A 13,254-nucleotide genomic window follows, 5' to 3' on the forward strand; every position below is an offset into this window, starting at 1 on the left:
CTGTTCATTTTTGTTACATTGTTATTGACTTTTGATGTGATGTGTAACAAAATGTCCTCCTCTGTGTTCAGGTTTGACTGTAGTAAAATTAATGCAAAAACTGACACTTCAAATCAACATTTCAAACCAAAAAAATGTAAAACTTGACATAAAGTAGTTTTTGAGAACGTCTAAGTATAAATCCAAATCCACGAATAAATAAAAATAAGTATTTATGTCTAAAAATTACTACTTTAATAAAAAATTATTTAAAAATATGTTAGTAAAAATTGTGTATTATTTTCAAAATATTTGCATAGTATGATAAAATAACCTCAAAATTTTAATTAATAATCAGAAAATATTATTAATCAAAATATATTACATTAGCTATGTTTACATGCACCAATTTTCGTCAATCCGAATGAATTGAATCTGATTGCAAATCTGGTTCAAATATCCTTTATGTGTTTTTACTTTTTACTGTTTTTCACTTTTTACTTTCACTTTCTGTAGTGAATACTGACCGAGGTTGAGACTTTTTCACCGGCATAACTCTTGCGTAAAGTTTGCCGTTGCTTCTTGTCTGATATCCATTGGCTTCCCTTGTTTTAAAACGGAAAGATTTCCGATATTATGACGTATCCTGAACTTGTGCACAACGTAATGCGTGTCAGCATTGCACTGCTCATATGCCCCAGAGACTTCTGAATACGATTGAGAAAGTAGTCAGATTCAAACGTTTACATGATCATATTTTGCTGTTGGATCGGATTAGAAAAGGAATAAACCACCCCTATCAATCCGATCAAAATTTAATTCGAATCGAGCTCAATCGGATCGATTAAGGTGTTTACATGATTGTTTTTCAATCCGACTGAGCCATCAATCTGATTACAAACGGATTATTTGTGTGCATGTAAACGTAGCCATTGGTTTTCCTGAAAAACAAAAAAAGTTACATTTCAAGGCTTCGGTCACTTTTGACCATGAAGGAGCCAAGTGTGAACCCTAAACGAGGGTTAAATTAATGTTTATTGCACTATTTTAGTGTAATTTGTGTCAGCTGCCAGCTTTTCTGTAAAAATGACAGTTTTACAGTGTACAATGCCTCTTTTATTACCCATCTACACTGTTACTCTGCTATACATAGTGGGGGTTGTTGATATGGCATGCTTTTTTTTTAACATGTCCAGGGTGTCAAACTGGCATGTGTCTGTGTCTTAGCCAAGATGAAGTGTAACATAAACACAGGGAAAATGCCAGCGTAGGCTGAGACGGACAACATGCTGTCAAGGAGATCTCGTTAAGACACAGGAGTTCAATAAATTCTCAAGCAAGAGAAAGAGGAAAATAAAGCAGTCCAAGTGGGGCTGGTGAGAGAGCAGTAGGCCTCTGTGTTTTTATTTCTTCTCTCCTTACGGTTAAAGAGGCAAAAGCTTGATCTCCGCACACTCTGAGGGTCTCAGACAAACACAGACGCAGCACATTCTCTTCGCTCTAAACATACACAAACATACGCAGATAACCTTCAAAGACCAGGCTGGCTCTCTCTCTCTCTTTCTCAAACAAACATGGATCAACAATCACGCTCTCTCAACAAACTCATTCAAAGAGCTCAGAACAAGAATTTCAGCACCTTGCCAGAAAACATAAAAATTGACTTATTAACAGATTACAATGAAACATTCTAAAATGAAACATTCTAAAAATGTTTAGATTTTGAAAAAATTGTGCCGTCTCCTTTAGGTGTTTCAGGACTTGGGTGTGTGTGTCCTGTCTGGGGCTTCGGAGGGGTATAACGTGTGTCTGTTTGCATACGGACAGACGGGCTCAGGGAAAACGTACACCATGATGGGTACTCCGGTGAGTAAAGGCACTAGCATGACATAAAGTCATTGATGAAGCTTTATTTCAACTTAAATATTATGTGTCTTCATCTTTGCAGGACTCCATTGGGCTGACACCAAGGATCTGTCAAGTAAGTCACTGGCATTAAAGGGATAGTTCACCCAAAAATGAAAATTGCCCCATGATGTATTCACCCTCAAGCTATCCTAGGTGTATATGACTATCTTCTTTCAGATGAACACAATCTGAGTTACATTAAAAATATCCTGGCTCTTCCATGCTTTATAATGGGAGTGAATGGAGGATGAGATTTTGAAGTCCAAAAAAGTGCATTCATTGATCATAAACGTACTCCACACGGCTCTGGGAGTTAATGAAGGCCTTCTGAAGCAAATCCTTAATCGACTTAATCATACAAAAAGCGTTGACTTCTGTGACGTATTTCTTAATGACATGACCAATTGGCTATGTCTTACATTATAATGCGTAGAACGTCATGTCATTGTGTAATATGTTGCAGAAGTTAGTGCTTTTTAGGCACAAGTTAAATGCGTATGAAGCTTGTTATTTTACTCTATAAAGTTTTAAATGAGGATATTTGTCTTAGACAAACACATCGATTCCCTTCAGAAGCCCTTCATTAACTCCCAGAGTACATTTTATGATCGAAAGATGCACTTTTTTGGACTTCTCATCGTCATCCTCCAACACTCCCATTTATAAAACTTGGACGAGCCAAACCCAAAATTTCCTTAATCTTCAAAAGAATTGAAAATTTCTGTACCTTCATTGAAAATCTACACAATCAAACTCTGACGCTTCAAATAGTCGATAAAGAGATTGCGGTTTAATCCACGCCTTCTAAAGAGATGAACGATTTAAAAAGAAAATGGAAGATCAAACATGATTGGTTGAGCTTCTGTTTACCATATTTGATGTGCTCCATATATGTGCATTGATCAATGATCATAAAAAACAATTGTTTTTGGAAGACTTGGATTAAACCATTTAATTCATGTGGATTACTTTTATGAACTTTTTGAAGACTTTCAATGGAAGGATGGAAAATTCTCAGGTTTAATTCAATATATCTAAATTTGTGTTCGGAAGATGAACGAAAATCTTATGGGTTTGAATGACATGAGGGTGAGTAAATGGTGACAAATGTTTCATTTTTGGGTGAACTAACCCTTTAATAATGAAATTTCTTTACCATCACTGCCACTTTACATGATCCATTAGGGTTATCTTTGAATGTTTTCTTACAATCATTTTTTATCATTTCATAAGGGTCTTTTTAGGTCTGGAGTTGAATCTGCAGATGGACAGAGCTGTAGAGTTGAAATAAGGTGAGAAGGAAACCCTTTTTCTTTTTCTTTGACATATTCGCAACAGTACCAACAAACATATCCTGAGAATGAAGCAAGAAATATGCCTGTAAGCAAAAGCAAATCACATCCTCTTGTTTTCCCTCTCAGTTTTCTAGAGATCTATAATGAGCGTGTCCGCGATCTGCTGAGAGGTGCAGAGCAGAAGAAGCCAACACCCCTGAGGGTTCGAGAACACCCAGAGAAGGGGCCCTATGTGCAGGGTGAGTTCACGTGGCAAACTTAAAATGACCTTTGTTGCAGAAAGAACAAAAATGGTAAAGTCTGATGAATGCCCTCAAACAAGTCAAAATACCTACACTTATGAAAACATGAGGAAAGCGCTCGCTGTGTTATAACGCGTAATGAATGGTTGTGTATTTTTATTAAAGGATTAGTTCACTTCAGAATTAAATTTTCCTGATAATTTACTCACCCCCATGTCATCCAAGATGATCATGTCTTTCTTCAGTCAAAAAGAAATTAAGGTTTTTGATGAAAACATTCCAGGATTTTTCTCCATATAGTGAACTTCAGAAGTTACCAACGGGTTGAAGGTCCAAATGTCAGTTTCAGTGCAGCTTCAAAGAGCTCTACATGATCCCAGACGAGGAATAAGAGTCTTATCTAGCAAAACAATCTGTCATTTTCTAAAAAAAAAAAACAAACAATTTATATACTTTTTAACCACAAATGCTCGTCTTGCACTGATCTGCGATGCGCCACGCATTACGTAATCATGTTGGAAAGGTCATGCATGACGTAGACGGAAGTACTTTGTCTCATTTTTTTTCCTCCAACTTCAAAAGCGCCCGACATCGTTGTTTTTCTTTTTTTTTCTAAAGGCTGTGTTTGACTTAGGGGCCGTTCACACAGAACGCGTCTTTGCGTCTAAAAACGCAGGAGTGGTTTTAAAAAAAGCGTATCATAGAACGCAAGAGTCTCGAGACGCGCCTTTGAGACGTGATGCAATAACGACAATAACGGAAATAATAGAAATAGGCAAACTGCAGAATTTACATATACAAGTTTTGACATGGAAAAAAAGAAAATAAGATAATAATGAGTGCCTCCTCCGCCATGTTACCATTATATAAAACAGTTGTCATGCCAACTCGCAGCGCTTGCCCCGCCTCTTACTTCTGATTGGTCCACTGTTTTGGAACTGACATTGATGAGCGGCGCTGCGTGTAAAAGTTGAAATTCTTTTAACTTGACACGGCGTCTTAAAAACGCGGGGCGAGACGCGAGTGTAACAGTCATGTATGTCCATCAAGCGCGTGTTTACATAGAAAAACAATGGGAAAGTAGCGCAATGGAATAGAAAAACGTGTTCTGCGTGAACGGCCACTTAGTCTTTGCACATTCGCATTGTAGACACTGGGTCGCTACTTCCACCTACGTCACAAGTGAACTTTCCAACATGATTACGTAATGCGTGGCACATCACAGAACTAGTGTAAAATGACAATTTCTGGTTAAAAAGTATATACATTTTTATTTTTTTAGAAAATGACCGATCGTTTCTCTAGATAAGACCCTTATTCCTCGTCTGGGATCATGTAGAGCTCTTTGAAGCTGCACTGAAACTGACATTTGGACCTTCAACCCGTTGAACCCCAGTGAAGTCCACTATAAGGAGAAAAATCCTGGAATGTTTTCCTCAAAAACCCAAAATTCTTTTCGACTGAGGTAAGACATAAACATCTTGGATGACATGGGGGTGAGTAAATTATCAGGAAATTTGAATTCTGAAGTGAACTAATCCTTTAAAGAAGTAATTTTGTACATAAGTTATTCATTCGTTACTGTTTGCATATGTAACTCAATTCCCACCACAGCTTGTGTTGAAAGTGGCCAGCTTGTAGGACTGTATCTGCTCCTCCTCTTTCTTTTGCTCTCTCTCTTCCTTCTTGTCCAACATCCAGTCATTGTGTGTATTAGGAGAAAGCCCAGTGCAGCAAAGGAAGTGACCTCACTTCCATGTGGCCGCCAGGAGCTGAGTAGAAAGACATTGTGTTTTGACCAAGATGTCTTTCTCACACATGTAAACAGTGACCCTTTGGATACTTGACATTATATGAATTTTCTTAGGATTAAATAACAATATAAACACTTTTTCTCACAACTATATTAATTTTTCTTGCCATTTTGCCCAATTATTTTTAACTTTTGTTAATTCCCGACAGATTAACAACCAGTCGGACAACCAGAAAGCATCCAAATACTAAAATATATTATAATTTAAAACCTAACAAATTAAAATGTAATGTAAATGCTTTTCTTGAAAAGTTTGTGGTCACTGTACACACATGCACATAGCAACTGGGGCTAAACTCGGGCCCAATTACACCGTAAAAGGCCAATTGGTAAATGTTTTAGCACTGCAGTCCACTTCATATTAAAAGAGGATTCATCATCATCTCTTCCTGATTTTGTTCCTTTTACAGTAAGTGTCATTCTGAGGCAGGAAGAGAGTATCTGTGACTCAGATTGTGGAAAGGATGATGATGTTATCATGTGTTTATTATAGGTCTTTCTCAGCATGTAGTGACCGACTACAAACAAGCAGTGGATCTGCTTGAGGAGGGCATCGCTAACCGCATCACAGCCGCTACACACGTTCATGACGCCAGCAGTCGATCTCATGCCATCTTTACTATTCAATACACGCAGGTTTGAATCTCTGATCATGTCCATAGCATCTGAAGATCTCCCATTCGTCTAAAAATGCAAACTGCATTAAACTAGTGTAGTTGTATGACTGGTTAAAGCACCTTTTAAAGCTCTAAGTGCCTGCAAGTCATACTAGATATTTTCTTTCTTCACTATCCAAGTGGCAAAAATGTAATTAAAGGGTTAGTTTACCCAAAAATTTAAATTCTGTCATTAATTACTCGTGTCATTCCAAACCCGCAAGACTTTCGTTCATTTTCGGAACTCAAATGAAGATATATTTAATATTTAAAAATATTTTTCTGCAGCATGCGTTCACGAGAGCACCACAATGCATGCGTGTTGTGTTGACGCGAGAGCTGACATTGTTGCGTGAACATGCTTTGGATAATATTAATTTGTAAATAAATTGATAAATTGAAAAAAAAAAACTCACATCACTACATAAAATTGAGGTTAAACCACTGGAGTCACATGGAGTACTTTAATGATGTGTTTAATAATAATAAAAATAATGATGCCTAGAAAGTGGTAGTTGCATTGGATCTCTTTTGGTCTTGTGGGTTTGAAACGACATGAGGGTGTTATTTATGAGAGAATATTCTTTTTTTGTTTTAAGTAGTTAATACTTTTATACAGCAAGGATACATTACATTGATCAAAAGATTTCTATTTCTAATAAATGCTGTCAAATTTTGAACTTTCTATTCTTTAGAGAATCCTGAAAAAAATGTATTACAACTGTAATATATTAAGGATTACAACTGTTTTCAACATTAATAATAATAATATTAATAATAATAATAAATGTTTTTTGAGTACCAAATCAGCATATTTGAATGATTTCTGAAGGATCATGTGACACTGAAGACTGGAGTAATGATGCTGAAAATTCAGCTTTGCATCACAGAAATAAATTATATTTGAAAATATATTCAAATAGAAAATAGTTATTTTAAATTGTAATAATATTTCACAATATTACTGCTTTTCCTGAAGTTTGATCAAATAAATGCAGCCTTAATGAGCATAAGAGACTCCTTAGAAAAACATAAAAAAAAATCCCTAAACTTTTAAAAGGTACACTGAAAAAAATATTTTTGGAAGTAGTAAATAAAACAAATATTTCTGGAGTATGTTTTAAAAGAAAATACTTTACATTTACATTTACATTTATTCATTTGGCAGAAATACTATTTCAGTTTTTCTACTTTAAAATGTAATGTTAAATTCAATGTATTACTTGCAGTTTCTTTGTAATTATTGTGACATTTACAGCAATTTGGAAGTTTCTGTTCAATTTTTTCTTCAGTTTAGTGTATATTATTGTGAGATCAGTGTTTTCTTTTTTATAGGCTATTCTAGAAAATAACCTTCCTTCAGAAATAGTGAGCAAGATCAACTTGGTGGACCTGGCTGGCAGGTTAGTGTCTTTGTTTGAACCTAAACAATCATTCTTTTCAAGCAGTAAAGATCCTATAAAGTCACCATTTGTAATCTAGATCAAGGGTGTCCTGGTTCTGGAAGTCCACTGTCCTGCAGAGTTTAGCTCCAAACTGCCTCAACACTTCTAGTATGCCTAGTAAGACCTTGAGTAGCTGGTTCAGGTGTGTTAACTAACTGGGGTTGGAGCTAAACTTTGCAGGACAGTGGTCCTCTAGAAGCAGGATTGAACAGCCCTGATCTCGAATATGGCTTTTACTGACCATGAGAGAGAACCATGATATATGCCCCCTAGTGGGTGAACTCTGGAATGCAAGCGTAATGGTGAAGAGTAAAGTTCTGACTCTGATTCTCTTTGTGCCGTGTCAGTGAACGAGCAGACCCTCAATACTGCAGAGACCGAATAACAGAAGGAGCCAACATCAACAAATCTCTTGTTACCCTTGGCATTGTCATCTCCGCTCTTGGTAGGCACTGGCCTTCTTTACCCTAATCATCCTTCCTTATCTTGCTTGTCATCACATTTCAATTTTTGTTTTCCTAGCCCAAAACTCTCAGATGTCCAGCAGCAGTCAGAGCATTAACAGTGTGCTCAGTGAGGGTGAAGGGAGCACCGTGGGCAGCCAGTCCAGCTCTCTGTCGGGCAGCGGGCGCAGACACTGCTTCATCCCCTACAGGGACTCTGTCCTCACCTGGCTTCTCAAAGACAGTCTGGGCGGCAACTCCAAAACCATCATGATTGCGAGTAAGTCATTTAGATTGAAAAATTGGTGTTTGTTGCAGTGCCAGAAGAACTGATTCTGAGATTAATTTTCCGCCAGCTGTCTCGCCATCTAGCAGCAGCTACAACGAGACTCTGAGTACCCTCCGCTACGCAGCTCACGCCAGGAACATTGTCAACAAGCCAAGAGTCAATGAGGTGTGTCTAAATGCCTGCATGACATGCTTTTTTTCTGAGTTGAAGTTAAAGGATTAGTTCACTTCAGAATTATAATTTCCTGATAATTTACTCACCCCCATGTCATCCAAGATGTTTATGTCTTTCTTTCTTCAGTCGAAAATTAAGGTTTTTGAGGAAAACATTCAGTTTTTCTCCATATAGTGGATTTCAACAGGGTTCAACGGGTTGAAGGTCCAAATGTCAGTTTCAAAGAGCTCTACATGATCCCAGACGAGGAATAAGGGTCTAATCTAGCGAAACGATCGGTTATTTTCTAAAATGTATATACTTTTTAACCACAAATGCTCGTCTTGCACTGCTCTGTGATGTGCCACGCATTACGTAATCATGTTGGAAAGGTCACGCGTGATGTAGGCTGAAGTACTAATCCAGTGTTTACAAAGCAAACATGCAAAGACTAAGACTGTCGGATGATTTTGAAGTTGGAGGAGAAAGTGAGATGCAGTCATGCGTCACGCATGACCTTTCCAACATGATTGCGTAATGCGTGGCACATCACAGAGCAGTGCAAGATGAGCATTTGTGGTTAAAAAATATATATAAATCTTAATTTTTTCAGAAAATGACCGATCTTTTCAATAGATAAGACTCTTATTCCTCGTCTGGGATCATGTAGAGCTCTTTGAAGCTGCACTGAAACTGACATTTGGACCTTCAACCCGTTGGTAACTGTTGAAGTCTACTATATGGAGAAAAATCCTGGAATGTTTTCCTCAAAAGCCTTAATTTCTTTTCGACTGAAGAAAGACATAAACATCTTAGATGACATGGGAGTAAGTAAATTATCAGGAAATTTTAATTCTGAAGAGAACTAATCCTTTAAATTTTACTAATCCAAACTAATCCTTGTTTTACCGCAGGACGCCAACGTGAGGTTGATCAGAGAACTGCGAGAGGAAATTGATCGTCTGAAGAGCATGCTGCTAGGCTTTGAAATGGTATGAGAAAGTGTCAGTGTGCTGGTAGCGAAACACTTGGCATGTTTTTTATTGTCTTTTTTACCCTATCACATTATTTTGGTAATCATCATAGGTATCTTTTGAATGTGTAAACACTTAAAGGTGCCATCGAACGTTTTTTTACAAGGATGTAATATAAGTCTAAGGTGTCCCCTGAATGTGTCTGTGAAGTTTCAACTCAAAATACCCCATAGATTTTTTTTAATTAATTTTTTTAACTGCCTATTTTGGGGCATAATTAGAAATGCACCGATTCAGGCTGCGGCCCCTTTAAATGCTCGCGCTCTCCGCCCCCGGAGCTCGCACTTGACTTAAACAGCATAAACAAAGTTCACACAGCTAATATAACCCTTAAAATGGATCTTTACAAAGTGTTCATCATGCATGCTGCATGCATGCGTCGGATCATGTGAGTATAGTATTTATTTGGATGTTTACATTTGATTCTGAATGAGTTTGATAGTGCTCCGTGGCTAAAGCTAACATTACACACTGTTGGAGAGATTTATAAAGAATGAAGTTGTGTTTATGAATTATACAGACTGCAAGTGTTTAATAATGAAAATAACGACAGTCTTGTCTCCGTGAATACAGTAAGAAACGATGGTAACTTTAACCACATTTAACAGTACATTAGCAACATGCTAACGAAACATTTAGAAAGACAATTTACAAATATCACTAAAAATATCATGTAATCATGGATCATGTCAGTTATTATTGCTCCATCTGCCATTTTTCGCTATTGTTCTTGCTTGCTTACCTAGTCTGATGATTCAGCTGTGCACAGATCCAGAGGTTAATACTGGCTGCCCTTGTCTAATGCCTTGAACATGAGCTGGCATATGCAAATATTGGGGGCGTACATATTAATGATCCCGACTGTTACGTAACAGTCTGTGTTATGTTGAGATTCGCCTGTTCTTCGGAGGTCTTTTAAACAAATGAGATTTATATAAGAAGGAGGAAACAATGGAGTTTGAGACTCACTGTATGTCATTTCCATGTACTGAACTCTTGTTATTCAACTATGCCAAGATAAATTCAATTTTTAATTCTAGGGCACCTTTAAAAAAAAAATGAATCCTGTGAAAACTGCTTTAAAATTGGACATTGCATTTCCATGGAACTTTAAAACCTTTTAGTGGGCTCAGTTTCTTTTTTTGTTTTAGCAATTTTAGAGTCCATTATTTTGTAAAATATATATTTTTGGTAAAATAGACAATGTTAAGTTCAGTTCTTTTGCTTTACAGTAAGCTTAAACTTCTGTAACCTTTTTACACTTTCATTTTTTTGAAGCTGCTTTCACTTCTGCAATAATCTGCTGAGTGTTGTCTTTAAAAAAGACCAACCTGTCAAGCCAGAATATATTTGAGGTGTACTAATGAGCTATATGGAGTGAGAATTTGGACAAATGAGATTCACTGTCCAAATTTCACATCAACAATAAAGTAAACCAAGTCTTGTCCTGTGCTCTTGACTGCTGCAGCTGGTTAGGATTAACAGACACTTCACAGGTGCCTGGTTAGGATATTGTGTCTCAAATCCAATGAAACTAGCCAAATTTCCATATTCATATAAGACAAAAGTTGCTGACTGATAACTGTCTTTTCCATCCCCAGCAGAGGAACCCCAGTCCATCTCTCAGTGATGAGAGAGACGGTAGCTTGTCTGATATAGTCCTGCAGAATGAACTGAAGGTTAGTCTGATATTAATTCTCTTTAGGAGCTCTTTATGTACACTACTGTTCAAAGGTTTGGGTAACACAGTAACACTTTATTTTACAGTGTCCTTTTACAGTGTAGTTACTGTAGTAATAACTATAAATTATGAATAATTACATGCAACTAACCCTAAACCAAACCCTAATCCTAACCTAACTCTATAGTAAGTACATGTAGTCAATTGTTTTTACTTAGTACTTAAAGGTGCATTGGATACATTTTAGCAACATCTAGCAGTGAGGTTGCGAATTGCAATATAGAGAAGCTACGGTGGCCAACACAGGACAAAAATGTTGTTGCAGGGCTCGACAATAAGGACAGCCCGATGGAATTCAAGATAAGGGGCAAAAATGCCCCTGTATATATTTCATATTTATATAATTTAATATAGATAACCAATATTACACAAAGAGCGCCGTTTTTCTCCAAATATTAGCATGATTACAAATGTGATATTGATTTCATTCAGCGTACAGTTTAATGAACAAGAACTTAATATTAAGTGACTTACATTTAAAACACCAAATCGTCTATTTCGCCAACGAAAATAGTTCCAAAGTCCACAGAATTGTTTTGCGTCTCTGAGCAACACTTCCTGAATGAATCAGCCGTTTGAATGAATCGGTTAAATCTCAATGATTCGCTCATTAACAGTGATTCGCTGCCACCTACTGGCGGGTTTAATTTCACATTTAAAGTGTCTTCATTTTTTTTTATAATTTCAAATAACAGTATTTAACGTTTTATATTTTCAACATTAAAACATTATGCATCTGTAACTGCTCTTGACTGATTAACTTTTAATAAAGTTTAATCTATTCTATAATTATATAGTTATACATTAGATTTCTGACAATTTCTGTACCTGAAAATCTCCTGTTTAAACCTACATGAAAAACTTGAAAAGCACCATTTATTTCATTGTTTGTTCTGTTGTATTTATTTGTGCTATTACTCGTAATTTGATTATTTGTTAATATTTTATTTATTATAAATGTATATTTGTCTAACAATATTTAAAATATAAGTTAATCTAGTAGCTTTTGGTGTCATAACCTTATTTATTGAGGATAAATGTAACAAAGACAACGATTTATAGGCCCATTTTCTTGTCTTTTACTTTTATTAAATTTTGTTACGGGGCCAGTGAAAGTTTTGGCAGGGCAAGTAAAAATTTTAACCACCAGTAGAAAAAATCCTTAGCGTTGAGCCCTGTGTTGCCTGAGACAGAAGAGAGAAGCTAGTCAAGCAAATGCACTCTGTAAAGCAGACTGTAGAAACATGCCGGCACAAAATGGCGATTTAACATGTAAGGAGACCCGTTGTATATTCAGAAATCTGTTGTATATTATAAATGTCTTTATTTTTGATCTATTTAATGCATTATAAAGGTGTTTATTTCTTTTGAACAGTGGTGCACTTATATAAGCAATTCTGTAACTGTAGTGCGACATGTCACATGTTACTGTCTGGCTAGGACTATTCAATTTGATTCACTGTTTTTTCTCCAGTTATATTTTCACAGTCTCTCATGTTTCCTCTGCAGGTGGAGCAGCTGACTAAAGACTGGTCAGACAGTTGGCATGATAAGCGAGCCCTGTTGGAGCGTTACAGTGTGGACATTAACCAGGACAGAGCAGGAGTTCTCATCCGCTCGCTTCTGCCCCACCTCATCGCTCTAGAGCCAGACGTCCTCAGCACAGGCGTCACCATCTACCACCTTCGGGTAGAATTATTCATTGCTTTTTCCTGTCGCATCCATATTGCCTTCAGCTAGTCTTTTCTCTACAAAATCCTTTGCTCTTTCGGGTCATTAACCAATGATTCTTTCTCTTTTCCCTCCAATAGAATCTCCCTTCAACTTAATTTCTCTTCTGTCTTTTCTACTCTTGTTCTGTATGCAAAACTCTTGAGATTCTTCTCACAGGAAGGTAAAACAGTCGTGGTCATGTGGTCCATATATTCACGCCCTCCTTTTCACTTTCCTTCTTTCGTACTTTTGTGTGATTGTGCTGGAACGTTTTGGTGAGTTTCTCAGTGGTGTATGTAAATCAGTGCTAAGAGGTTAGTCCTGAAAGCCAGTAAAAGACTCAAGACTGCAATTTCAGCAGTTTCCTTGCTTCAAAAGCTAAAACCACCTGGGAATGATTGTGCGCCCATGTATCCGGGCTTATATAAGCAGCCTTCATAAACAAATCCCTTGCTAGGCTTTGAGGTGTGAAACAAACAAATGTTAATTTTGGACATGTGTGAGTGTCATACACTAATTGACTCCTTTTAATGTTTGTTTCAT

The 13,254-nt window shown here is 36.8% G+C and overlaps 1 protein-coding gene across 2 annotated transcripts in view; it reads left to right on the forward strand.

Annotated features, from left to right (window-relative positions):
- stard9 (StAR-related lipid transfer (START) domain containing 9) overlaps positions 1-13,254 on the forward strand; it is a 64,947-nt gene that overhangs the window by 30,022 nt on the left and 21,671 nt on the right. Inside the window, exons 4-15 of one of the 2 annotated variants that reach the window (XM_048192325.1) lie at positions 1,729-1,845; positions 1,928-1,960; positions 3,121-3,179; positions 3,309-3,421; positions 5,731-5,873; positions 7,229-7,296; positions 7,686-7,783; positions 7,861-8,061; positions 8,138-8,235; positions 9,138-9,215; positions 10,859-10,936; positions 12,508-12,687. In XM_048192325.1, coding sequence (XP_048048282.1) covers positions 1,729-1,845; positions 1,928-1,960; positions 3,121-3,179; positions 3,309-3,421; positions 5,731-5,873; positions 7,229-7,296; positions 7,686-7,783; positions 7,861-8,061; positions 8,138-8,235; positions 9,138-9,215; positions 10,859-10,936; positions 12,508-12,687 — 1,266 coding nt within the window. The remainder of the gene's footprint in view (positions 1-1,728; positions 1,846-1,927; positions 1,961-3,120; positions 3,180-3,308; positions 3,422-5,730; positions 5,874-7,228; positions 7,297-7,685; positions 7,784-7,860; positions 8,062-8,137; positions 8,236-9,137; positions 9,216-10,858; positions 10,937-12,507; positions 12,688-13,254) is intronic. The other variant, XM_048192326.1, reaches the window with a different exon arrangement.

This window comes from Megalobrama amblycephala, linkage group LG5, assembly GCF_018812025.1.
Source record: "Megalobrama amblycephala isolate DHTTF-2021 linkage group LG5, ASM1881202v1, whole genome shotgun sequence".
Lineage (NCBI taxonomy): Eukaryota > Metazoa > Chordata > Actinopteri > Cypriniformes > Xenocyprididae > Megalobrama > Megalobrama amblycephala.